Below are 27349 nucleotides of genomic sequence, written 5' to 3'. Positions count from 1 at the left end.
TGCAGCCCCACAGTGCTTCCTGTCGATGCGTCCTGCCTTTCTGGAGGCAGGAGCCAGATTCTCAGAGCTGGAGGAAAACTAGATTCCCTGGCATGTGGAAGTGAAATACTTGAAGGAGGAAGGGTTGCTACTTACTTGACAGAAGTTGGCCCTTTGCTCTTCAGCTTGTGAAGAGTTTCTGAGTAAAACTGAATGTGCTTGATGAAATGAATGTTTATTTTTACTGTTAAAACCAGAATTGCTGTTGGTGCGTTTAAAAAGGTGAGTTCTTGGTGAGGTCACTTGGATCTTTTCCTTCTTTACTGGTAATGGTTCTGTAGGTGCACTGCAGGAAAAGCATATATGTTCATTGTTACTTTTGTGGGAATTAATTTAGTTGAGGCAGGTGTGATAGAATTTGTTTCTTCTGAAATACCTGCTTCTTGTTTTATTCTCTTTGTAATTATGTTAGTGCAGGACTGTGACTAAAAACTGCCCTTCCCACTAAAATTTTCTGATGTCATTTTGCCATTGGCAATGACAGAAATAAAAGCTTTGCTACCTAGTAAGTATAAATGGTTGTGTTCTTAGGTAAAAGGCAGGTGGGTTTATGGCCTATCTTCTGACTTTTTTAAGGTTCTTTTATCCTGCCTCTTTCATGGGGCTGTGCTGTGAATTTTGACTGCTTTCAATAAAAGGCTTTGAAAACTGTGGGTGGGGAACAGTCATTTAAATTTCATGGTATTTCAGCTCAAGGCTTACATTAGTGCTTTGTTTTTAGCCAGAGAAGGCAGCATGGTGACACTGTGGAAACTTTTTCTCTAGGTACTTCCCTCTGCACCCTTTCTCTAGGGTTTGTGTTTTCAAAGTATCTGAAAAAGGCTCTGAACAGCACACCTCACATGAAAATGTTTTATTTTCAGTTCAGAGATGCTGGGCAGGAGTGTGTCTGGAGGACCTGATCTTTCAGAGATGTGGAGACTCATAGCTTCTCTTGTAGGGGTTTTGAGTTGTGAGAGTTGGGCAGTGTTCTTCAAAAAGCAGCTATTTCTGTACATGTATTAAATAGGCCAGGGCGCTTCAGCTTTGACTGTCTTTATTCATTCTAGTTAATTGAGTAAGATATGCAAAAATAAACATCTCAGCAATTATTTGTGATCTTAGTGGCAGTTTTTGAAGAACAAACCTGTATTATGTAGGCAGTCTAAATGTTCTGAGGGACTTTTTTAGGGTTTGGCAACTAGAGGGTAAGCAAATTATGCAAAAAAGTGAATTTGGCTAAAAAAAATAGCATGAGCTGACTTTGTGATTTTTGATTTTATTTTGCAAACTCATGGGCTAGAAGCAGTCTTCAAAGAGATATGAAAATGCAGTATTTTCTTAAAACCGCACAAGTCCAGGACCTGGTAGAGACAAAACGTCAAGAATACCAAGGCTCCTGATGGAGCCAAAACTGCATGTTTGTGTTGGGCAAGTGGCTCTTTTAATTTTTTGTGAAAAGAACTTAAAAAAAGAAAAAAATTAATTATATTGTTTCTGCAATTGTAGTTTTAATGGAAGATTACAGATTTCTTCGAAAAAAGATAAATTGTAAAGAAGCTTAAAAAAGAGAAAGGCAAGCTAAAGGTTTTATTTTAGAGTAGTTTACCTCATGAAATATTGCTGAATGTAAAGGCAGTTGTTGAATTATATGAAGCCAAAAATAAAATGAAGGTAGATGTTCTGCCTGGCAGGATATTTGGGATTTGCTAGCAGCAGCAGAGGTGCTTCAGAGGAAAATGTGTTTGATACGCATTTCGAACTAGTGGGCCCTGGACAGTCATCCAAAACAAGTAGCTTAGTTACTGGCTGTCCAAGATGTCTAAAATATACATGGTCTCCCTGGAACATCTTTAGAGAGTGCTGGTTGTCGCTTGAAATTCGGGTGAGTAAAGGAGTTCAAAGAAGCGGTTTCAGGAAATAATTTCAAATGAATTCAAGTCATTGTGAATTAATGTCTTAATTTACTACAGATTTCAGTTATTTCAGAAGTTGGAGACTGATTTATGTGAGGGAGTAATTCCATTTTGCTCTTAAACATGCTTTATTGTGCTGCTTCTGCTACTAAAATGCAAACCGCAGGCACAGCTGGGGAAGAAAGCCTTTTGTTTTCACCGAGATGTTCACTGTAGCACTTTGTCTCTCACTGATCATCATCTCCCCTAGATTTCTTTACGAGTCTTAATCTCAGCTTTATTGTGGTCTGCATTTAACTTCTTTGGAGTTGGTTGTGAAGGTAGAGAGAAAAGCCAGTTTTTTAAATCTGTGTGCTTCCATTTACACCCCATTTAGAAATGTGGCTTTAAGGCCTATAGGGTGAGATACTCTTAAGTCTGATCATAGCAATTTTTGTTGTTGTTTTGTAATGAATGAAACTGAAGCGCTGCTGGCTTAGGTAAATGCTGTGCAAATGGTTTGTGTGAATGCTATTGCAGAACTTGGTAGAAAAGGGGAGGACCAGAGGCAGTGAGAGGAGAGAAGGTTGCCGAAGAAGGTGACCTGTAGCCATGGAAACACCAGGGCTAGAGGATGGAGCAGAGCAGGTTGCTGGAGCAGAGCAATGCATGAGGGACCAGGTGGAAGTAACAGAATGGTTTCTGCTTTACACAGGCTAGGCTTACCTACCCCTTTACTTCACTGCCTTTGCAAATAAGTCATCAGCTCATCAAAACTTTCGTGGACAGGTCTCAGCTATGTTGCTTTTCCAACTTAAGTAGTTTAAGAAATAAAAAAGAAAGAAAATGTTGATAGACTTGCTTTCCTCCTTAAATTATGCCATAAAGTATGGGTTTTGTTTTTAGAGAGCTGTCTCATCCATTTCACTGGTTTCTTCTGGTTTAGCTGCCCTTGCCTATTTTCCTGTAGCCCAAACATGCAAAATAGCAGGTATGCATGCACTTGTTAGTTGCTAGGTAACACTGTTTTGGCCTTTCCTGCTTTCCACAGTCTGGGATTCAGTCCTTGATGTTCGTTCAGAGTGTGCTTCAGAGGAAATAAAGACAGCCATCCTTCTTAACAGAATTATAGAATGGATCAGAAGGGACCTCAGTTTAATTCAAATAACCCTCCCATGGCAGGGACACTTGCACTAGACTGGATTGCTCAGAGCCCTTATCCAACCTGTCCTTGAACACTTCCAGTGACTGGTCACCCACAGTTTCCCCTGGGCAACGTGTTGCAGTGTTTCATTACCCTCAGGGAAAAAAAAAAAAAAAAAGCCCAAAAAAAAAACTTCCACAAGAAGCACAGCTCTCTGGTAAAGCATGTAAGTGAATTCCTAATGATGGGTTACAAATCCCAAGCATTCAGAAGCAGTGAGTCAGTCCTCCCTCTCTTTCCTAAAAATCTGGTGCTAAAAATAAGGGAGCCTTTGGGACTTTTAGGTTTCCAGTGTTCAAAATTCTGATTTGTGTTCTTCTATGTGTTCGTCATTCTTTAAAAAAAATCTTGAAAGACTGAATGATTCATGTATTGCTACAGGTTGGTACAAGACTTCAGAAGTCCTGTAAGTCTCTGGAGCTGAGGTAGCAAATGTGATTGGTCTTCTTCTCCAGGTGCCAAAGCCCCACAGGGGCACACCATGTATAGTTTGCCCATGAGTGGTGCAGGGTTATTGCAAGCTGGACAATTTCCTGGTTTCTGAGGACTCTTTCTGTCTCTAGGAAGGAAGTTAAGGTTACAAAAAAAAATAATAATTTAAAACGGTTCCTATTTCTGGTTTTGGCAGAGTTGCCTTGTTAGTAAACTCAAGTTTTAATTTTGTATTTCCAAACAATTTCCTAATCTCTTTGAAAGGCACTGTGTGTCTTTCAGTAGCTGCACTTTAATGTTCCTAATACTGCTTGCTGCTTTTACTGCCTTTGGTAAAGGGGAAGTTGAGAGAAGAGAGGGACTAGGGGTATGATGAACCAAAGCTTTGTATTAGCTCTGCATAAGATTTTGATTCAGTCGTTTTTCTATTTCTATTACCTATTAATTACCTGTTTTCATTTGTCGGAATAATTTCTTTGCATCAGCTGCAATCAGCATGATTAAAAGTATCTGGGTTTGGTTGTTTCCCTCTGTATTCCATTCTGAGTTTTCTTTATCAGGTGTAGTTTAGAGGAATGAATTTTAAATTGGTCAGTAAATGAGAGATTTTATTTCTTTTCTCTATTTCAGTTTGCATAAAAAAAAACGTACTTTCCTGTACAATACATACATGCTTTCATATCTCAAAACCTTATCTTGTGGGTTCATTAACACCACTGCACTGGTGATGCAAAGTGCTAAAATGCTCAACATAAATAAAATTTTACTTTTATCAATATACCGAGAAATAGAACAGTACTGCCTAAACAGATGCACTCAAAAAGGACCTCTTGTATGTTCAAGAATCCAGTCCTTTTTTGCCTGCTGCTTCTGAGAAAACCCTGCAGCCATAAAGCAAAAGACCTAACAATAAAATGCCTTTCCCCGAGTTGCTTTTTTCAGCATGTGCTGTGAACAAAGCGTACAAAAAGGAAGGAAGAAGAAAGGGAACCAAGTAGCATTTGTGATTATTTTCAACTACAGACGTTGCTGTCTGAATCATCAGATAATATGCATGCTAAGATAGTATGAAGTAATCCATTCAAGTGAAGAAATAAAGATGCAAGGAAAACTTAAAGGGGCTAATAGAAGAAAAAAGCAACATTGGGATAAACTTCCCTCCACAAAATGTCCTTCACTTCTGGTCAAATGCAGCTTATTCTACAGATTGAATGTTCTATGTGTATAATCAGATGAATTAACTCAGTTTTAAAATTTCATTTAAAAAAAAAGGCAAAACAAACAAAAAAACCCCAATGCAACCTCCAGCAATTTATTCAGAATGGATCTGCTCATTTGTTTAGAATTTTAAGAGAAATATTTCTCTTGTGATTTTGACCAGTGAGGTAGGAACAAATCTCCTATGCAAAAAAGACCTGTTTCTGCTGGACTTTAAGGTAAGCATAAGGCTTTTGCTTATTTCAAACAAATGCTTGTAATATACATTGCATAAAAATATTAGGGTTTTGGACTGTAAATACTCACCTTGTTGTTTACCTATGTTTACTTAATACATCACAGCTTAACAGAGCTGAAAGAAGCAAGGGCAAAACAATATCAATGCTGTATTTAACAGTGCTGTCAGCATCCCTGTATTAGCATCTCCTTTTGTTAGTCCCACATCAGCAGGACACGAAAACATTCTTTCCTCAAGCAGGATACATCGTGAAAGGCTGGAGCTTCTCCATGTTCAAGCACCTCTGGGGCTTCTAAGTGGAGGGAATATGGTAGCTTAACATTTTACAGTTTTTGCACCTTTTAAAAAACAACAAAATCCCCTAAAAATGCTTCCCTAGAGTTACGTGTTTCTCTGCTTGCACAAGTGATTAATGGTACTTGCATTCCTCCATCCTCTCTTCTCCCCTCTTCCATACCCCACCTCCCCTCCAGCCCACTTTTTTCAGCTCCACATCCACCTTTCTCCCCAGTGGGCATTCCTGATGGTTGTGTGCATGCTTGGGATTTGTCTCTCTCTTCTGGGTGTTTTCTGCAAGTGAGGGTGACGAGCTGAATGGGCTCACCCTCATCTTTCCTGCCAGAATCTGTCCCCAAATCCTCCTGGTGCTCTGGGTGACCATGTGGTACCCTCCCCAACCTCCTCAGTGTTTCAGTTTTTCTTACTCTTTTTTTCCTGGAAATGAATGGTTCAGGGTGTCAGGGTTTTAAATATATTGTGTGGATGGAGAAGAGGAAGGGCATTGAATTGTTGGGCTGGGAAGTGATAACCATTTAAACTAGGTTATTAGGCACCATTTAAACTAGGTTTTTGATGCATACTGAGTGTTCAAAGAAATTGCCAAGAATTTCCTTCCCCTCTTCTATTTCTTTCTCCTCCAGTTCAGTTGTGCTTAAAAGCATCCTCTGAAATGTTGGACTTGAACTGCTCTATCAAAATCTGCTGTTCATCTGGTCTGCCAAAAAAGACACCATGGAACATGGGGTCCAGCTTTGTTAGATGGCATGCTTAATGTGATGCTAGCAGATTTTAAAAGCAATGAAAGAGTAAAACCTGGAAACTGGCCCCTTTCTGTTGTGAAGAAGCCTGTTTCTCCACATTTGTTGTTTCAAGACTTCCATTCTTAGGCAGGTATTTCTTTCTTTCTCAAGCCTGTGATATTTCCGTGAAAGGATCCATATACTTTTTTGGACACGTCATCTATAGCTAAAAGAGCGATTTTGGGCATAATTTGAGGTGAATCTATTGGTGAGATGATGTTCTTAAAGAAAGTAGGTTTTTTTTGTTAAAAGTGACTTCAAATTTTAAATGTCTCTGTAAATTGCCTTGGTGTTTATTTCAGTGTCAGATTCCCCACAGAGATCTGAATTGTGTTTGGAGTGCAGGGATGCAGAATGGTGTTCTGCCAGCTTCTGCCAGCTTCCAGCTGCCTTTTAGAGACAGTAACTGGAGAAGTGCACTTCTAATGTGGATGGGCCTGTCTCTTTTCCTGTACAGCGGTGCACTTCAAAGCGCGTCCTAGTTGTTCGATTGTCATGAACAGAATGTTCTCCTGCCCGTTCCCATTATTCCAACCTGTCATCTTTCCCCTTGAGGGAAAAAGAAAACCAAGCCAAAGCAGTGGTAGTTCTCTTTCCAGCAGTTCTGTTGTTGCAGAAGCTCAGCTCCCAGGTTATGTTTGGGCAGCGCTTCGGGGCGCTGATAAGCGGTGCAGACGCCCTGGAGCTGGACGGTGGGCTGGGTGATGGGCACTGTGACACAGGAATGTGGCTGTTCTGCTTTCGGGGCCAGCCTGCAGCTTGAAGTGATTTGGCAGCTTTTGTGGGGTGCAAAGCAGAAGCTGGATGTCTTGTAATCATGGGACCATTCCTGGTGAAGTGGTGTGCAGGAATGCTCTAAAGTTATCTCCATGCTCAGGAACCCACTCAGAGCCTGCACAGGTCATTAACTGAGTCTTGGCTTCAGCCATGGAAGGTCCAGGCTGCCTTCTCCAGCACCCCTGGGATCCTCCTGCTGCTACTCTTATAGGGCTTTTCCCATTTTCTGACTGGTAGAGGGTTGGATGAACAGCAATACAGTGCATTTTAAGAGCCAGTACTACAGCATGGCTGTATTCACCTAGACCAGATTAAATGCAGTCACATACATCCACCGCTGAATTTGCACCCAGCTGGTACATTTGGTATCTACTGGCAAAGAGCAAGAATTGAGAGGAAAAGAGCTGATGCTGCTAGAATTCCTCAGAAGGAGGGCAAGTCTTGGAGAGCTACTGGCAATTGCATGAATTGTCAGAGAGAGGCACTCAGCTTCTTGCTGTTGTCAGCAAAGATTTTTCTGGTGAGAAAAGGTATTTCAGCAGTACCTGTAAGATGCTAGAAACTTAAGCAGTGGTGAGATTCAAGGTCATACTGTAGTGCATTAACCAGTGGCTTAACTTTGATTCTACTGTTTATATGTATGCATACAATAAAAGGATCTGAGGGCATTAAGAGGCATGTCTTCTCAAATATCTGTGGCTTTTACTATAGTAGTAATTTTAATTTGTATGTGTTACGAGAGTACCCAGACTTAACTTCTGGATAAGTACCTGAGGCTGATTTTTGGAAAGGGAAGAAGGTGCTGGTTGCTGCAGTGTTTCTAGGAATGGAGCAAGAGCTGGCTGCTGCAGAGACAAGGTGGTTGCAAGGAGATTGTCACTAGCAGCTCCTCAGGAATGCTACCTGGATATATTGCATTCTGCCTGCTACAGTAGTGAGAGAATTCTCTCCCTTCTATGATTCCATGTTTTCATAAAAGCTGTGGGTTTTTGTAATAATAAATATTATTTTTCCTGACTTTATAATAAATTATAATGTCTGTTGCTTTGGAATATAACAGCAGGATTATGTACCCAGTAAGAGATATTAAAGGTGTAATGTCACAGAAATACATTTTAAAATTGGGAACCAATTGATTGTACTACCACAAATCATCCAAAGCAGCTGGATACCTAATGAGACCGCAGTCCATCTCTCCCTTCTCGAACTCATCCTTGCTAAGATGCTTATTAGCATGATCCAGTAAAGATTAAACTGATTCTGGCTATTCAATATACACACTGCTTCTGGGGAAGCTTTTAAGAGTGGTGCTGGGTATATAGATAAAATAAACAAATGCTGGACTTGTTTTTTACCACTGTGGTTTTTGGGACTTGTGGAGGAGAAGTTTTAATTGAGAAAATGATGAAGATATAATGGAATTTCTATGTTATAGGGTATAAAGTAATGTTGAAGTAAGCTAAAAATGTGCTGGAACTGATAGGAACTTTGTGACTTTTTGTAGGGCAAAGGAAAGATGATGATGATGTTATGTGCTTCACAGTATTTATTACTCTCTTCTGCACAGAAGAAATGAGCTGGATTTTGTATTAAAGCCGCAACTATAAAGCACTTCCTTTGGTCTCTGCTTTTGCCCAAGCTGCTATTTACTTCTCTACCTCTGCATCTCAGGTGTGCTCTTGCCAGTGCTTGCATAGATATCTGATTGGTGAGGCTGGGGATCTGCTCCATGGTGACATGGTTTTCATTCCCCAGGACTCTTCCCAGTTGTTTTCCCTCTGCACCGCCCCATAAACAGATGTGCCAGCATGACTGTGGAGACCTGTGCAAGGATGGGAGGTTCAGAATAGAAAGAGTCAGGAGCCTATAATGTATCTCCCTTCCATGCAGATTGCAGCATCATGCCCACTAAATAGTAATTGTGGCTTCTTTTCCCTTCTTTTCAGCTTCTCAGCAAAGATGCCTCCAAATGGGAAGGCCTTACATTTTCACCCATCAGTTCTGCATTTTGGAATGCAGTGAGTATCTTACATGTTTGTTATTTTGGTTAATAATGAAGTGTGGAGGAACAGCTACATTGGGCTCCATTTGAGCAAAAAGAATTAGCTGGGATCAAGCCATCATCTGAAAAATAGACAAGTAATAAGTAATTGCCACAGAGCTGGAAGTGCATTTCTTGCCTTGCAATTTTTTGTAAGTTAAAATCAACATAGTTCTGAGAAGGAAGAAAAGCTAATAGAGAATACAGTGCATTCTGAGGTGATTCTGCATGGATGTCAAATAATTGCTTTATGCTGGTTGTTCATTTTTGAAAGATTGCCTTTCTAGTGGAAGAAGGGCTTGTTGTTTCTTTTAAATTCTGATAACAAAATCCAGAGAGTCCCGAGCAAAACATACTGGTAGAATAAATGAGATTTTCTTAGTTTTCTTTTTAGAAAACTTTAAAAATTGTTCTTCAGTGATAATGAGCGTATGATCTATCAGTAACCAAAAAAACCCGTAGTCTCCTTTAAAGGAGTGAGTTAAAAGAGTATTTCAGAGGATGCAGTGGAGGAATGTCTAAGATGTTGGGGTTTAGGGAGTACTAGGTAAAGCAAATGCCTCAAGAGAATCATTGCTTTACGTAACAGAACAAGGCTTCAGTTATTTAAACTTTTTTATCCAAAACTTTGTGCTTTGTTGGGGTTATTTTTTTCTTAAAATCCTAGTTTCTCCTGTCAGTTTTGGCCAAGTGTCTCTCATATCCCAGTGCTACAAATTTGCCTTTGCATACTAATGGCAATATATGTTTGGTGTGTTTCTGAGATTAATTACAAGTTGGTAATTGTTGCAGATGAACATGTTTTAGGGTGATTTGTGTTGCTTCTTTTGTACGTTGCCTGTGCTTATAAAGTGAATAATTTATTTCTCTTTTTTTTTTTTTCCCTCTGCTTTAGGTTACTGGGGTTACCCAGAGCTAAAATGCTGCATGCCTACAACCCTAGCAGAGATAGAGATGTTGTAGTCAATTCAGTGTTTACAGCTACTAGACAGTTTCATGTGTCTCCTGCTCATAGCCGGGTGAGTGTTGATGTACTTTTGGAAAGTATGTAATGGCCAAGTGCCAAGCCTTCTTGCTTCCTTTGCATAAGCTCTTCATTCTGTGTTTTTGTGCTTTTTTTGTAGGACTCCAACTCTTTTTCTGTTTTGCTAGTGGTTTTTTTGTTCACTTCTGCTTAAACTTGTTTGGGAGAAGCCATCCAAAAACTACAGTAGGAAATGTGTTTGACAGTAACAGAGGAAGAGAAGAATTTTTCAGTGTTACAGAGGCTGTTTAAATCACATTCTGCTTTAAGCAGCATTATGCAGTGATGCACAGGGATGTGGGTGTTCTACAGCCCTGAATTTTCAGTCTATTGAATGGTCTTGCATATTCGTCAGAAAAAGCTGCAGTGAAATGTTTTATGTATTTTTATTGCAATTAGGGACATAATTGCCTTTATGATCTAAGACCATTATTTTAACTCTGTTTTTTTTAAACAATATAATGCATGTTAAGAATGAATTGCTGTGATCTCAGTTGGATGAAGCTCAGTTTTTATCCTCCCCTGATGTGCAAAGAGGTTTTATTATGTTTTCATCTGATTTTTGGTTTTAGCATAGCTGAAAGGGTATTACTGTGCAGACATAAATGTCATTGTTCTTCCAGCCAGACTATCTAGTTACTGAGAGTGTTGCCTAAGTTCAGCTTGGCTGATTTGGCTATGTATTGCAGGGGTACTGATTCACTTTGCCATAGCCATCTCTCTCTGTGTGTGGGGAAGAGTTCCTGTGCGCTCACAGGCTGTTAGTGCTGCATGGTTAATATCTTATGTAAGCAAAAAGAAGCCTTGGCTGGTGTGGCCCTATGCTAGCTGAGAAAATCCAGCCATACCTTGGCAAGCTGCTGTGTGATCTCAGTTTTTTGTAGTAAGAGTAGAGAGTTGTGCACAGATGAAACTTTACAGTGCTGAGGTTCTGCTTAGTGGGATTTAGAGACAGGGATGTACATGTGGAAGTGTCCTTTGGACCCTGCGCTGAGTGGGGAGTGTGTGATTACTGGCACCAAGCAAGCAAGCTTCTCTGTGGTCTCTGCAGGTGATTCCAGCGATGGGAAAGATGTCTTTCAGAGTACTCTTCCTGCCCACAGAAGAAGGCAGTATTGAAAGTTCATTATTTATAAATACCTCATCTCATGGAGTACTTTCCTATCAGGTAACTGCTCCTGTTTTTCATATCAGGGAACCACTCTTATTTCTAGCTTGGGTTTTGGATTTACTTGTGTTTCAAAAATTGATTTTCATAATTTTAGGGACTTTGAAAGTTCATTGAATTCCTGGTACAGATCAGGTGGGGTAATGTTACCAATTCATCCCTTTTATCAGGTCATGCTAGTGTCGTGATCACATGTGGTTAAAATTACTGCTATTTAGTGGGGGTGGTTGTGGTAGTAAACTAAGTGTATTTGTATGTGTATACTTAAAAGATCATGGTCTAATTAGTTTCATACATTAGTGTAGTCTAGACTGCACTGTGCTGGAATGCATTTGTTGGGAGAAACCCACTAGGAAATATTTTAGGTGGTTTTCAGCTACTCTGCAGGATTTTATGTAAACACATTGGGGATGTAGCACAGGTTAAGAGGTTTAGGCCCTTAAAACATAAACTTGAAGTAATGGTTGTGCCTTAAAACTGTCTGTTTTCTGAATAACTGGTGAATTTAAGCAGCTCTTTAGCTTTTAAAACATTTTATAAGGGACACTATGTACTCCAAATTATTGGCTTTTATTATTTTGACAAAGAAAAATCTTAACTCTGAATGTAGTGATTTAAAAAGAGTGACAGCTTTAATCAATCATCAAACAATTTCATTCCTATACTTCAATCTTGTGCTGGAAAACAAAGCTCCTTAAATAAAAGCTTTGGTAAGTTCAGATTAAATATATGGGATTTTAATACAAATGTTGCAGTTATCTACTATTTATTAGAAGTAATGCCACATTTAGCAGGAATGTTTCATTAAGGATGAGAGAAAAGTGCATTATAGAGTGATTGACCTTTTCTTTTTGATACCTCACCCTTCCCTGCACCCTTAATTTATTGCTCAGTCAACTCAGCCTTTTATCAACAAGTTGCAGGGAAGCAGTTGTCAGTGACACCTCAAAATCAGTTTGTTTCCTGTTGGACTGCTGCAAAAATCAGTAGCAGACTGGTTTTCATGGACATTTTCACCAGTCACCTGAGACAGAGGAAGTAGCTGTCCATGTTTTCAGCTCACATTAGGTTTAAGAGTTTCAAAAGGAGGCATGACTTGAGTGTTTGCACAGTTACAGTGCTCCAAAGCCCTCTTGGGGCGCCTCTAACAGGATTTTTCCTGTTAGAAAATAAATCTTTGCATACAAATGAAAAGCCCAAAGTGATTTTAGTTAGCCTCTGATGATCCCCTGCCTATTTGATCCCTCTTGGCTCCACGCCCCTCAGTTTTTGTGCATCTCATTGTCAATAAACAAATCTTGGTGGAGCAAAATGTAAATACAGTAGAATCATCCAAATTACAAATCTTATAGTGTTCTGAAAACTGCAGCCTTCAAAAACCAAAATAACGAGAAAATATTATTCTAAATTTTTAAGGCACAGCCATTGAATTTAATATTCAGTGGCACTAGTAACAAAGTTTTCTCCGAAATTACTGTTCTCCTAAATGGTTATACGTTTATTGTAATTGCCTGGAGAATGTAGATACTTTTGTTTTTGAGATAACCCGATGCTCTGCTGGTGAGTGCTTTGTTTTGTCTTTGTAATAGTGCCTGAATGAATGACAATTGTTAAGTGCCATTTATGTCTATGATAACTTTCTACACTGGAACTTATGGTTATTGTCTTTTAAAATAATTTAATGTGAAACAATTTTTTTGGGAAGATTGTTATTATTAGCAATGTAGTTTTGGAAGTTGCTGTTATAACTGAAATTCTAGATGTTGATGTAATGACCTCTTTTTAATACTAGGTTTTTGGAACGGGAACTCTGATGTCTCCTCCAGAAGAACCTAAAGTGCAGCTAGCAAATGCCTACTTACTGCTTCCACACATTCAGAACATCCAGGCATCACACACACTGGTACAGTATACATTTCAAGGGGAGAGACCTAAGTCTGTTTAACCACAAAAGATTTTTGACCTCAGGTTGTTTGGATGCAAGGAACATTAGCAAAAAATCTGAGTACCAATGACTGCAGGAGAGAGATGCAAGATATAGGGTTACTGTGATCAGCTGCTTTTATGAGACAATCTTTGGCATTTAAGCTATTCACACTTGTTCTTCTTTGTACCCCTGTGGTGGGGTGTCCTCTAAGTTGTATTGGCAAAACTATTTGTGAGGCTCTGCTCTGACTGAACTGGAGAGTTGGTCTGCCCTAAACAAAAAGATAAACTTTATACCATAAAATTGAGAAGTACGAGAAGCTGTATTGGTTTGTTCTGTTTTTTTACTTCTGGCCATTTTCCCAGGCGAATTTACAGCAGGGCTACACCAACAATTAGCCACAGTTAAAAAGCATGGCATGCTGCATGGATGAGACTGGGTGAGTCAGGCTGCAGCATCCCCTCCTGCCTGTTGGTGCTGAAGATACCAGCTTTACTTACCACATCTTCAAAGGGAGGTCTGGAGAACACAGCCAGCTGAATTTATGAGGCGTAAATACTGCAGTTGAAAGAAGTTTAATGATTTCTGTCATTTGGTTGTAGTTGCAGATATTTTCTTAGTTTTCCAGTCCATACAGAACCTCTCAAGTGAATAACTAATTTGAAAAACGGATCTTTCAGATTTCCTATTGTATTATACACAGACATTTTTACGTGCTAAGGTATTCTGAGTATGCTTTTGGAAAAACAAAATTTAATACTTTATCTAAAATGTAAGCTGCATTAATTGCCTTTGTGATGCCTTCTTTTCTACCTGAGAAAAATTACCAGCATAGATGATATGTAGATTTTTCAGTCTGGTATATGTATATGTTAGGTCAATCTTACCTCTGTCCAACGTTAATGCACAATTTCCTTCTCTCCTTTTCCTCCATACCAGTCTCTTTCCGTAGTCACATGGTTGCGCTTGCTTGTGGACATACAAATGCAGAATCTTGGAAAGGAAGCAAAAATCTTCAAGTTTTATAATTTGGGGTACTAGAGGTAGAACTGAGAAGGGGTTTTTATGATGCTGTTAATGGCTGCATCTTCATATCTAGCTCAATGGATTGTTGTCAGGTTGAATCTGAAAGTTGCATACATGCTTTTTTACAGTTCTAAAACTAAATTCTAAATTCCTGAGTGAAGAAGCTTTGGGGTACATTTAACATTTTCCTCACTGCAGAGTGACAAACATTATCCTGTGTTTTATTTGTATGGAGTACAAGTTTGAGGTCATGTTTAGCAGTGCAGAATGGTACTACCTGGCACTAATCTTGTAGGACATGAGGTGGGAGAGAGTGTTGATTCAATTCTCCAAGCTCTGGGTGTAGTTTTTCTGTGCTGTATTGTAATTGAGGTAACACTCTTCACTGCATGTTATCAACTTGAGCAGAAATGCTGCAGCAGTGGGCTGGGCTCCTCAGCTTTTGAAGATGATAGACAAGATCTAAATATTGGAGAGGAGTTTATGTTTGAGTTTGGGTTCCTCTCAGAAGAATGTTTCTCTACAGTGAGCTGTCCTCTCCAGAAGTGTCTTCTTCAATTCATCTTCCTTACGTTCTGATCCAGATCTCATTAAAAAATGGTATCATTCTGTTTTGTCCAGTTTATATTTTAAGCTCGGAAGATGTAGAATGAGGTTTGAGTGACTACACAAGGGCAAACTGAAGGATACATAACTATTACACATAGAATGGAGTCTTGTAGTGAAAAAGCATTTAAAACAAACCAGTCATACTCACTTAGCTGTGCACATTTCTTGTCCCCTGTTTATTTTTAATTGACATAAAATACCTATTTTAATAAATTCAGGGTAGCATAAGCCTCATTTGCACGTCCTTTTCACCTTGGGATGATTGAGTTTTAACCTTGGGTGACACCATTTAGTTTGAAACATGGAAGGTGTCCTTACCTCTGAAGTCCACTGATACTTTTTGGAAACCTCAGACAGAGAGCTCCATGCTGTGTGTCTATTTTTTGCCTCCTCTTTTAAACGTGGTTGTGTTTAAACTGTTCAGTAATACTGACATCCTTGATCAACAAGGCCAAAAAAGCTTTGACATTATTTAGTCCCATCATGTGCTAGGTAAAGTGACTTACCAGGATTGCTGGAGGCCTTGTTACTCCAAATACTTATTCTTACTACTTTGATGGTTGGAAACCTACACCTGACTTCCAATTCAAATTGCTTTGTGGCCAGTTTATATATTGAGATGCACATTTAATTGATGTAAATCTTACTGCTTCTGACACTTATACTCAGAAGCATTAACTTTCACTTTGCCAAGCTGAAGTGTCCATGCTCTGTAGTGTCTTTGGTAATGGGCTGTCCATTTCTTCACCAAGTTGACCACCCCTTTTGTAGCTTCTTCAATTTGGAAAAAAAAATATTTTGAAGGTCAAGGCCAGAATTGTAAATAGGGACATGGGTAAAATTCTGCCACTGTAGGCTATTTGTGTTGGAAATACAGCATATACCTGGGGATTATAGATGGAAGTTTACAGCAGTGTTTCCATTGGAAATACAATATATGACAGGTTTGTGTTTGAATTTTTTGTTGAAAATGAACTCTCATGGATTTTGTGTGTTGTTTTTGTCTTTTAATGGGCAGAGCACAAAGGCCTTTTCTTTTTTCTTCTTCGTTCCCACATGTTTTTAAGCAGAAACTTTTGTGCTTAATAAGAAAATAAAAAGGCAAACTTGCCTTTCTTGTCTTTATCTTTCTGTTACCCTTTCCAGTGTTTCAGCTCTTGAAGGGTTGAGATTGGCATGTTCTGCCTGTGCTCCTGGTTCCCAGGATTTCTGGGCTCATGGCTCACTCGTTGGGAGGAAAGAAGAGTGGTGTCCCACACTGTGAATTTGTTGCATGTCCACGTGGCCACTCAGCAGTGGCTAGTTACCACTAAGCTGTAACAGATGGTGGAGCCCATATAGGTCATCTTTGTTTACCCAGCTTCTGGGTGTAGTCTTTGCTATAGTTGCCTGGTTTTTGGCATTGTTTAGTATTTGGACAGCACTAAGAGGGCAGCTACATCACTGCCTCACTGTGTTCAGGATGATGGAAATGTCAGAGGAAGAGTGGCATGTAGGGTGGAGGGTCTTCTAGAAAAGACACACATATACTGCTTTGAGTCTTCCCAGAGGAGTTAAAAGTTTATGCACTGACAGCTTGGGAAATATTGCAAGTACTGGCAGAAATGTAGCACTCCTTAAGATATGTTTTGCACTGGTGGGCATAGGATCGTAGAAGCAAACATGTCCAAGTGTGGTGCTTGGGTGTGGAGAGGGAAGGAAGGAAGACAGTAGAGCTTTCTTGGTGTGCTGTCCTGATAACTGTCTGCAAAAAACTGCTGAAACTCTGCTGAATCCTTATTACAGGGACAGCTTATTAACACCATTCAGAATGGAAATACCACTTTAGGGCCAGGGACTGTCCAGGACAGGAACTTTGAGGGATCAGCCTATGGGAAGAAGAGGAGGCTTGTTCAGTGTTGTTCTTTTTCAATGATACTGTAGCCAAACCTCCAGGAAGTGATTTGAACTCTACGGTCCTGGTAACAATGCAAAAATATATCAAAAAATCTTTGAGAGACTTTGTGTGGATTCTGTCAGTTGTCTTTGTTCATACAGGATTTGTGGGTGCTGAGTGTATGTACATTCAAGTATGTATGCCCAAGTACCTAATACAAAATAGAGGCACCAGGTAATTAAGTGTCAGGGCTTTGCAGAGCTCTCTCTGAGATTTTCCTGCTGTGCCTCTCCTTTTCAATTTGCCTCTGGTACAAACATTGGCTGCATAACTTAGCTCTCTGCTCTGATTCATTAGCAGTGATATTTACAGTATAAACGAGTGCTTGCACTGCTGGGAGATGGTCCTGGATTTGTCTGTTGGAAACTCTGCCTCTGACAGTGTTTCCTTCTCAGATGCATTAATCTTCTCTTTAGGGTTAACTCGGAGCCATCCTGCTGGTGCTGTAAGATACTGGGCACGACAGTTACGCATTATTGTCTGCCTTAAAGAAATGCAAATCTGTTTCCTGTTTTGAAGATAGCCTCACAAAGAAATAAAAATTTCCCCTAGAAAACTGATCAACAGCAAATACATCCCAGTAGCATTTTTTCCCCTTCTGTACATTTGAAGATTCAATTTTAAGGTGCAGCAGTTCCTATGTTAGATCTATGCCAGGTCAAGAAAAACAAAGGCTGGAAAAATATGTAGCTGATTTTTTAAATAGGGATGTGGGGTCTTAAGTTACTTTAAATGACAATGGCATTGAATAAGGGCTAACAAAACCTTATTTTAGGACCATGAAAGCAGTAGTGTTTTTTCAAGAAGCACTGGAAAGGGAACTCTAAGCATCAAGTTTTATCTGATAAGAAAATGACCTCTAAAGTTGTAATCTTACTGCCTTGTTAAAACTCTACTAGCAACCATGTGGGTTTTTTTTTTGTTTTGTTTTGTTTTTTGTTTTTTTTTTTTCCTGCTCTCACATTTTGATACAGACAAAAACATCTGTAAAAAAAGAAAAGACTTTGCAGGGGTTTGAGTCCCCCAGAAAGCTGTGCTGGGGACTGTTTGAGTTGCCACTAACTACCTTTGCAGGGGCTATGTCGCCCTCTTGTGTGAAGCCTCAGTCATATTGGTATGAAATTCTGTTGAATTAGGAATGCAAATATTATCTTCCTTTTGACATTGCTTTTATAAAACTGGACCGCACATGTGCTAAATCTCTCTACTCATGTACCCCTGCCTGTCCTATTTTTCCTGTACTAAAAAGGTACAAAATAGGGTGCTAGATAACTTCAAAAGTTTCTTCAATTTTGCTTTTCAGAATCATATGATTGAAATTGTTTAAAGTCAGTTTCATCAACACCTTCAAAAAACTGAACCTACAGATACCCTACTCAGATATATCAGTATCACAAGAGAAAGAGAGGGTGGGGGTTCCACATTAGCCTCAAAATTAGCATGAAATTTGGCTGTAAGAAACAGGTCTGCCATTCTGATTCTGGCTTTTTTTGTTGTTTTGTTTTTTTAAAAATTTAATTCAGAATAGAGATATTCTGGCTGCACATCTTATGTCAGTAATTTGGCAGTGCATATTTCCAGATAGCTTTCATGAACTATACTTGGCTTTGTCGGTGCTGTTGCCCCACTAGATTTATGAGTGCTTTACAAGCTGGCACAGTCAATGTCATCTTTTCTTTTCTTTTCCCATTCTAGTGAATAAAAAGGCAAAACAAGTATTTTCTGTCTGTCCATTTTGGCATGGAGCCTATGTATCAGACCATGTCCAAGAAGCATTATGTTCTTGGCCTAGATACTGTATTTCAGTATCCAATCAGCAAAGAAAATACACAGAAAACAAGGAAATAAGCTTTTATATTGCACACAAAGGCCCTGTTGAATACAGTTTTTTTGTCATAAGAAGATTTGTAAGAGTTCTCATGCAGATGCTATATAAATATTTAATAATCATGTGTAATAACAGTTTGATAAGTAGGAAGATATTGATGGAGTCCTGAGATTCAGAGACTGATTACTGGACTATACAGAGTAATTGTATTCATTAAAAAAATTCCTTACGTTGTTGAGTTATATATATGAGGAAGCAGTCCTACTATCTTTATAAATTATAGTATGCGAATTGGATTTATGTAACATTTGAAACAATGCGATTGATGTTTTTTTCATTTTTCTTTCTTACAGACAGAAACTATGAATGTTAGTCTATTAAGGGTTCACCTTGAATGCAGTTTACCTAATGACACATATCAGCTAGTTAAGGTATGTTTTATTATTTTATATCTATGTAAATCTTCTTCTTTTAAGCCAAGCTTAGAGGGATGCTTTCCACAGCTCTAGAAGTTTTAGCAAAAATGCAGTTTTCAACGTCTCAGTTTAAAGGGGAATTTTGCTTTTATAAAATTGTATCCGCTGATACAAATTTAGTGTCACACGTATCACAGTAAAATCTTTAGGAGAGAAGGAGATTAAAAAAGGTACCTACTACCCCATAAACCTCCCAAATATACAAACCAAAACCAGTCCAACAGGTTAAGCATTCTGGTGTGTAGATGTTGTACTGCTGATGTGGGGCACAAAAATGATTAGATTTCTGTAATTTCTTTTCTCCAGAAAATTTTCACAAGTGTCTGGTTCACAGTGAGAAATGATCAGAGAGCTGAGAGGCTGAAGCCTGGGCTGTTTCTCAGGGGAGCATGAGGGCAGCCATGGTGCTGGGTGGAGCCAAGGAGGGAATAGTGTTTTAGCAGAGATGCCCCTCCAAAAGCACTGAGCCTTCAGGACAGGAGGTTATCTCCTTGTCCTGGGCAGTGCCATCCGGGTTTGCTTCGCTTCCCATTTCTCCATGTCCTTCCGGGGCGGGTGGGTGCTGCTCAGCACCCATGCCGTGGGTGAGGTGACCGTGCTGTGACCAGCAGCATCTCTTTCCCCAGGAGTGGCAAGGCCCAGGCTCCATAGCTGTATTCCTGTATGGAATACGTGTTGCATGCGGCAGCATTCCTGAGCTGCTTCGCTTCCCCGTTTGGTTCTTGCGGTGCAGAGCGCATTGAGGTGCTTGAGGTGCTCCTGGGCATTGGAGGCTGCGTGGAGTGCAGCTGTCTGCCCTTAGGTCTGAGCTTCCCAAGAGCATGCCATGCCTGTGCTCCAGTCTCCATGGCAGCCCCTTCTCCTGCTCCTGGCAGCCATTTCAGGTGCTGAGGGTCTCTGATGCTGCGTGAGCTGTGAGCTGGCATCCCATCCTCAGGAGCTTCCCCACTCCTGCTGTACTTGCTTGCACCACTTGAGATTAGCTAGAAGTGTTTTGCTGCACTTCTAAGAGCACTTCCTGTGCCAGTTTTCTCCTCCTAATCCTCCATCCTGAACAAATTAGTTCTCCTGATAGGGCATCAGAGCCTGAATTGTGTGACCTTTGTGGTTTGATGCAAGACTAATTTATGTTGCTCACTGTTGGTTGTCTAGTTCTTTTTTGCTTTGTTGGCTTTAATTTTTTTTTTGTGAAATGGTGTCCGTGTCTTCATAGTTGCTATGACTTAGCTGTGTTAACAGCAGCCTCTACTTAGAGATGGAAATAAGATCCTATTTGTATTTTTCTGAAGTATTCTAGCCAGACAACAGTGTTTTCTATTACGAATTGTACATGTATGTTTGTTTTTTTAAAATTACTTCAGTGAGAAATGGAGACAAAAACACAGGATTTGGAAAAATTAACTATAAACAGACCAGTGAACATGAACTGTCTTCCTACCATTAAGACACATGCATCAGTCTGTTTATGGCACATTTTATTGAAGGCAGAGGATTTAACAAAGGAAACTGTTTTATAGTCCCTGAGGTGAGACTGACTAAGACAGTTTATAAATTTGCATTCTCTCAAGGTTCAGTGTCTTTTAAAATTGTTTTTGTCTTTGTTTTTGCTGTGCTCTCTGTACCTGCACTGTGTTTGGCTTCTGCTGAGGTTTTAGCAAAGGTCCTAATTACTTTTGTTTTGCCAGCACTTTGGTGCTGGAAACATTGTCTCTTAGATAATACCTTTGATTAATTTCTCAAAGTTCCTTAGTGTAATGAATTTTTTCTGTTCTGTCCTCTATCACACACACACATACCATATCCTTTTGTCTCACTCTAGAGTTGCTGTTTTATGTCTGATGACCCAATGCTGCTAGAAATGAGCTTAACAGTAAGAGTGGAAAATGCCCAGCAAGATTTTGTGGAGCACAGACAATACTTACTGGAGAATCTTTTTATAGTTTATGTAGCAATGGAAAGAACAAAGACCTCAGGTAAGTCCTAAATCTACCTGTTAGTGTAATTCAACTTGGTTTTATACATAATTTGTAATTTGATGTCCTAAATTGAACCAAATTCAGTGACAGCTTAATTTCACAAGTAAGGGAGACCAAGTTCAGTTAAACACTGCTTGCAGAGAATTTGTGTCAGGCAAAGTTAGCATAAACAGTTTTCTTCATAAAAGTAACAATTGTAAAGTTGTAAATGACATCTCTTTAATTCTTTAGACCTCCATGCTTAAATAGTGTGGAATAATGACATGGTCCTTTGAATTCTGAAAACTGCATTTCTAGTTTTCCATTAATTAAATTGACCATAATGGAATCGTGAAGGCACTGTGGTTTATACAGGACTGGGGATAATAGCCGTTATGGAAATTAGGATAATGAGGTAATACAGATGTGCACATCATTTGTTCTTGTAAGCTAGAATTCCACAGGCAAAACAATCAGCTCCTTGCAGTTTCTTTATGCTGTGAATCCTCTAAATCCAAGGGATTTAAAATTATTTCTAGAGCCTTGCAGTCTGTTAGAATAGCTTTTTTTAGACATTTCTGCCAGTTTTCCATTCTGATTGGAGAAGAAGAAACTGCTTAAGAATCCAGATTAAAATAATATTTTTTAACATACGTGCTGAAAAAGAACATGATCTTTTTGTCTTTAGAGAAATGCATTTCAAAATCTAGTCACAAAACAATAGGTACAATATACACAAAACAATATCTACAATATGTACTGTTTCCCTTGTGCCTTTTCTGTGATGTGGTATCTCACAGAGCTGAAACTGAAATACACACTGTAAACCTAATTTTCCTGCCAATGAGATGCCAGGGCTTTGTTATGTTGAGTTGTGGATGTACATTTATTCTGATGCTGGTAGAAAATTGTTTCCATCTGTTCTGTCAAGGGTGCTCTCTGTTAACACTTTCGATGGTTAAAGTACTAGAAGTATCTTTTAGGGCTGTTTTCTGTTAAATATAGTGCAATTATAAGTCCTGTCTGTGCTAGAGGTTGGTCCTATAAGCCTTCTGGATTAGCTGTTGGTGGGAAGTTAGCACCTAGAGTAGGACGGCAGGTAGGCAGGGTCTGCACAGAGGAACTAAGCAGCTGGAAAGGCTGCAGAGGAGTATGTGCTTTAAACAGCTGTGGGTATGTGGAGTTCATAATCAACCTTGAACCCTCTTTTGGAAGCTGGCACTTGCAGTCTTGCTTTCAAGCAGCTGAGCAAAGCACACACATTATTAGAAATCAGAAATTCTAATTATTAGAAATTAGAACTGGTCAGGTGGGAGAATGTCCTTTCATGTCAGCCTGCATACACTGATTTAATACAAGTATAAGCAAGGGCAAAAAACTCAAGTTACCTTCCTTGAAGGTAACTGTAGTATGATGGTTATCTCTTATTCTGTCCTGCTGCCCTTCTTTTGGTCCTCTGCATCTTTCTACTGTCCCGTGGATGGAAACATAGCTTTGCCAGTGACCAAGGGTGGTTCCCCAGCATAGCTGTACCACCTTACCAGCAGGTGAAAGCTGTGTTACCCCTGTCTCCTGTTGCTTCAGGGAATAGTTTGCTACCTACTGGGTGATAGGACCATTCCTGATTTGAGCCCAAAGTGGTGAATCCGGCTTCATATTATTTCCTGGGGATGCTTGTATTTTAAATCTTTCATTTTAAAGCATTTTTACTTCTCTCTCAAATGTTTGCCAGCTCAAGATGTGAATAGTTCCTCTTTTTTACATGGGTATCTGTCACACAAAGATTTTAAAATTTAAATTGGGATTGCTTCTACTGTGTGTCTGACAAAACAAGTGTTTCTGTCCTTGGAGATCTTACCTTGGTGTTTATTCTTTTGGACAGGTCATTCATCAGTAGATGTGTATATCATGCATTCTGGAAACAGCCTGGTGCATATACAGGTAATTGTGGGCTTCCAGAAGTCATAATTTAGGGTGGTGAATTTGATTAGGGAATTAGCTTTCTCTAATAGCAGATTGATTTTGCTGGTGGCAAATGTCACACTTCTAAGTTTTTAAAGTGTGCCCAAATGTCTAATAGATCCTTGAGATGACATGTTGTATTTCAATGATGGATTTTTTTTAATACATAAGAGCTGTTTGCTTGAATAAGAATTTATCTGTTGGTTTAGAAGATAGGAGAAAATGGCAGATGGTAGCATGCAAATTTGACAAGAAGATAGACTAATACAGGAACTGCAACACTAATAAGGGTGGTACTGCTATAAAAATAATTTGTCTTGTCTTCTTGCAGGAAATACGGCAGTTGCCACTAAAAGACACATCAACTGTGGAGTTTGAGCCAGTACTGCTATCCTCATCATCGACTAACTTCACAAAAGTTGCTTCTATTTCTTGTAAAGGTAAAGGTTACACATATTTGGAGAAAATATGATTAAATAGGATTTGATTGCTGAAAAAGGGGTAGTTTTTTTCAGCAGAGACCCTGAAAGATCTCAAAATAAACTTGTCTAGGCTTTATTGAGAAAGAGGATGAATTCTTTTTGCTAATAGTTTCCACCCTTTTTGTGTGTATGTGGTTCCTCTTATGCTGGTTGAACGCTCTAAGCTACACATGCTTGAAAAAGGAGAAAAAAACAGTTGCTAAAATGTTAGCTGATTTTACAATAAGCATAATTGTTGAATATGCTTTTTCAACATCCTTTTATAGTTTATGGGTTTTTTTCTGTTTTGAATATATTTTCTAAAAGGCTGTTGTGCTTGGGTGGTCATTTTCTGTGACATTGCTTGGCAGGACCATTGAAGAGGCTTGCCTGAAACCAGACGTGTTTGTGGAAGAGCAGAGATTGGCATTTAAGCATTCCTGACTCCAGCTTGTTTCCTGTTCTGACCACTAGACTGCAGTGTACAGACTTAAAATATTATTGAGTCAGGCTGCTTTCATAATGACGCTGAGACATGCTTTTCCTAGGGAAAGCATGGATGAATAAGAAGGAAGAAGGGACTGTTATGTTAAGTGATTCTCTTTTTCAGAGTAGTTTTGCATTTGCTAAAAGGAGGCAGCATGCTCTGATCAGTAAGAATGCTATGCCAATGACAGGTAGTTTAAATTGCTTGGGTTTCTCTTCACCTTATTGCTCTTCAACCTTATTGTGTGTGTGTTTTTGAAGGTGTTTAGCATTCATGAATACTCCTTAAGGAAAGGTTTGAAACCTCTAAAAAGATTGAGTCTTAGGGCTTAAACAATTAGATACTTGAGTCACCTGTGTGAGGATTGCACCAGCAAAGGTTCCCCTTTTTAGTGTTCTTGCAAATATTCCCATGCAAATAATTTTGGATATGCTTCTGGCTGATGTATTCCATGTGTCTGCTGTTTTCCCAGCTGCATCCTGTGACAGTGAAAATCTTTACTCTGACCACAAGAACTATCTATTGAAAGGCACTACAACACTCAAAGCCTGTGTTTTCTGTCCTGTGATGGAAGGGTAGGTTGGCAGTTGGTTGGTAGGTTAGATTTTTGTTTGTTTGTTAACATTCACTGACACTATAATGAAAATACTGTACCTTACTTTTAAGAGATGAGGTTAACTTCCTTTGTCACTCTGTGATTTCAAGGTCAGTGAAGAGGCTTCTTCCTATTGTTGCTGTGTCATTTGCCAAAACGGACCTGTCACATTTAAAGCAATAATTCTGTATTTTATCCCAAAAAGAATTTTAGGAGCCAGCAAAAAGTTGTGCTTTAGCAGCTCATACCATATAAATGTTGCTTACTCTATGATAAAATTTCCAGCACCCTTGTTAATGCAACACAGAAGCTGGATAGTCTTAGAAAAATGGTGAAGTATTCTCTTGCTTCAGACATCTTTTGCCAATTTCCTCCAGCCTGCTGTATCACAAAGCAAAAGGCAATGTTGTACTATAACATGACAAGAGGGTAGATATTTTACTTGTTTCTTTTACATGGTTATTGTGAATTTTTACTCTCATATGTAATTATTCCCAAATAAATTTGTTCTTCTCTGGGAAAACATAGAAGAGCCTCATCATACAAGAATGCTATGGTATCTTGTCTTGTATAGACCACTTGTTGTGTACTCAAGGACAATAGTAGGTGTATTTATATTTTTCTGTATATACTTATAGGTATTTTGATGTAGATCCTTCTGCAGCACTGTTTCATATAGAACCACATCATAATATTTCAGGATATTGGTCCATATGGTTTACAAACAATTTTTACTTCAGCATTGAAGTGAATGGGGTCTTCATAGCCAGAGAAACAAAGAACATAGTAAAGGTAAGCCTTATTTCTTCTTTGTGCAATGTTTTGTATTTGATTTTGAGATATGGACCATTGATATACAAAATAGGTTCTTCGAAGAACTTGGTGTTCTTAGAACTGGTTGAATCAGTTAAAAATACAGGTTTATTTACATCTGTAACTATTAGGTTACTCTCTCAAGAGACGTTATTCACTGTCCAGCTTACTTTTGTATTGTTTTATTGACAACTGTTCTTTCATTTGTGTTGCAGCTACATATGCATCAAATTACAGACCATTGCTCTGTTCTCATAATTGTTGAATGTGTGTGTTTGTGCTCTCTAGGATTCAACATTTCTTCATAGTATAAGCCTTTAGTGCATAGATGACCTTTAAAGCTGATAATTTACTGGCACAGCTGCTTGGTTCAAATCAGGCAAATCTGGTTTATGAATTTAGATGATACAGGCATCTAAATGGCTCTTCTTTTGTTTTGATATTGAGATTTGCATAAATGCACTGTATGGATCATGACCATGTAGTAACAGCAAAAACACAAAGAAAGTTTGTGTTTTTCAAGGTATCAACTGCATCAGAAAGTGCAGTACCAATTGTAATTCAGCTGTTGTTTGATTCTTTTCAGATTCTGAACTTTGCTGAACCTCTGACTCTACCTCCAGGCTGCTGGAATGTTTTTTCTTTGAAGCTCAGTGTGAAAGACACTGTAACAAATGTGCACTCTAGTATCTGTTTGTCCACAAATGTGGGAGTGATGTTTGAAATACCTCTGCAGATATATTCGACTGTGTCCAAGGTATTGTGTTTGGTTGCATGTGTTGAATTATTGTTAGGCACTGCAAACCCAGCTACAGCAGTGTCTCTCTCAAGCCAGAAATCTCTTCTTAGTCCTGAAAGAAAAGCTCAGACCACTTTGTTAGACCATTCTGAAGATTGTGAGGTTAAGTCCCCAGAGTTGAAGAGCGATGGAATTATAGTTCTCTTGGCATTTAATTCTCTTAATTCAAGGCCTCAATTCTCTTATTTGACTCTATGAAATTATGCACTGAGAAACTGAAATTTGTTCTCATGTTATTTCATATTGTTGTTTTGTTTTTTTAGCAGGGAGATCTTAATTTTGAAGCAATTGCCCACTGTGATATTCAGTGCTACTTGGGGAAGTCTGATTCAGGTAGGCTTGTCTAAGGCTTTTTCTGGTATCTGACAGTAGTTTTATTGTAGAAAATTCATTTTATATAGCAGGACTTGTAATGAGAATATTGAAATTGTTCATGCAAGTACTTAGTTTTACATTTGTTTAAAAACATCCACTTTTCTGGGAGTATATAAATGACTGAGAGTACTGAGCAAATGGTGCAGTATTTCAGACATCTGGTTTCATAGCACATAGTAAACTATTGTTCTGTCTTGAAATATTTTAAATTTTAGTATTTAAGACTCTCCTATGAATTCTTGTTGGTGATGTATTGCCCTTTTCTTTCTTCATACATGTTTTCTTGAGAGATGTTGAGGTAGAATGGTAAAACTGTCTACTGACTCAAAGTTATTAGAAAATGTACGTAACCTGGGTCCAGATCCAGGGAATTCTTTTATGAAAAACAAAAACATTGACCAATATCTGCCTGTATCTAGAGTTAAATTTGAAGGCTTTCTCTTTATCTCTTTCTCACAGCAATAATTCCATAGATTTCAGCAAATATGGTTTATCAGGCTTATAAAACAGCATCCTTGACACTGTATCATATTGAACAGAAAGAAGGGGTCTCATTTTATCTGGAACTGAAGAATCTATCTCCAGATAGATTGTAATGCTGGGAGCTGTTTTAAGTTCCTGGCTGGCATTTACCAAAATACAGCAGTAGGTATATGGCATGATACTACCTAAAGAATGTTGAACCTGTTAAAAGCTGATTCAGGATAGTGTTTTTTATTCTTTGTGTAGTAAGGACTTTCAGAAGGCAGCTGGTATCATAGGCTTTAAATGTTTGAGCACTCTCCTGGAAATGTTTTCAAGATGACCTTTTCCTAAAATGTATCTTTGTGTGGGGATATGAGGAAGGCAGTAGTAGTCAGTCAGATGTGAAAAGAAGAACTGAGGTGACACAGAGAAACATGTGACTTGGACACTTACTCAAATGCTTGCATGCTAAGGTCCATGTCTTAGAAACAAATGTTTGCTTTTCTGTTTTTTTTTTCAGTCTCAGAGAAGGAATATGGAT

At 38.9% G+C, this 27349-nt stretch overlaps 1 protein-coding gene across 4 annotated transcripts in view; it reads left to right on the top strand.

The window, feature by feature from the left end:
* TMEM131L (transmembrane 131 like) overlaps positions 1-27349 on the top strand; it is a 79067-nt gene that overhangs the window by 25239 nt on the left and 26479 nt on the right. For all 4 annotated transcript variants that reach the window (XM_021530174.3, XM_021530170.3, XM_021530171.3 and 1 more), the window contains exons 4-15: positions 8808-8879; positions 9798-9921; positions 10978-11094; positions 12887-12997; positions 18774-18851; positions 20716-20869; positions 22734-22792; positions 23145-23253; positions 24234-24336; positions 24995-25148; positions 25756-25926; positions 26232-26301. In XM_021530174.3, the coding sequence (XP_021385849.2) occupies positions 8808-8879; positions 9798-9921; positions 10978-11094; positions 12887-12997; positions 18774-18851; positions 20716-20869; positions 22734-22792; positions 23145-23253; positions 24234-24336; positions 24995-25148; positions 25756-25926; positions 26232-26301 (1322 nt within the window). The remainder of the gene's footprint in view (positions 1-8807; positions 8880-9797; positions 9922-10977; positions 11095-12886; positions 12998-18773; positions 18852-20715; positions 20870-22733; positions 22793-23144; positions 23254-24233; positions 24337-24994; positions 25149-25755; positions 25927-26231; positions 26302-27349) is intronic.

Source organism: Lonchura striata, chromosome 4, assembly GCF_046129695.1.
Source record: "Lonchura striata isolate bLonStr1 chromosome 4, bLonStr1.mat, whole genome shotgun sequence".
Classification (NCBI taxonomy): Eukaryota; Metazoa; Chordata; class Aves; order Passeriformes; family Estrildidae; genus Lonchura; species Lonchura striata.
The sequence above is the reverse complement of the archived record's forward strand: the minus strand, read 5'-3'. Positions and strand labels throughout refer to the sequence as shown.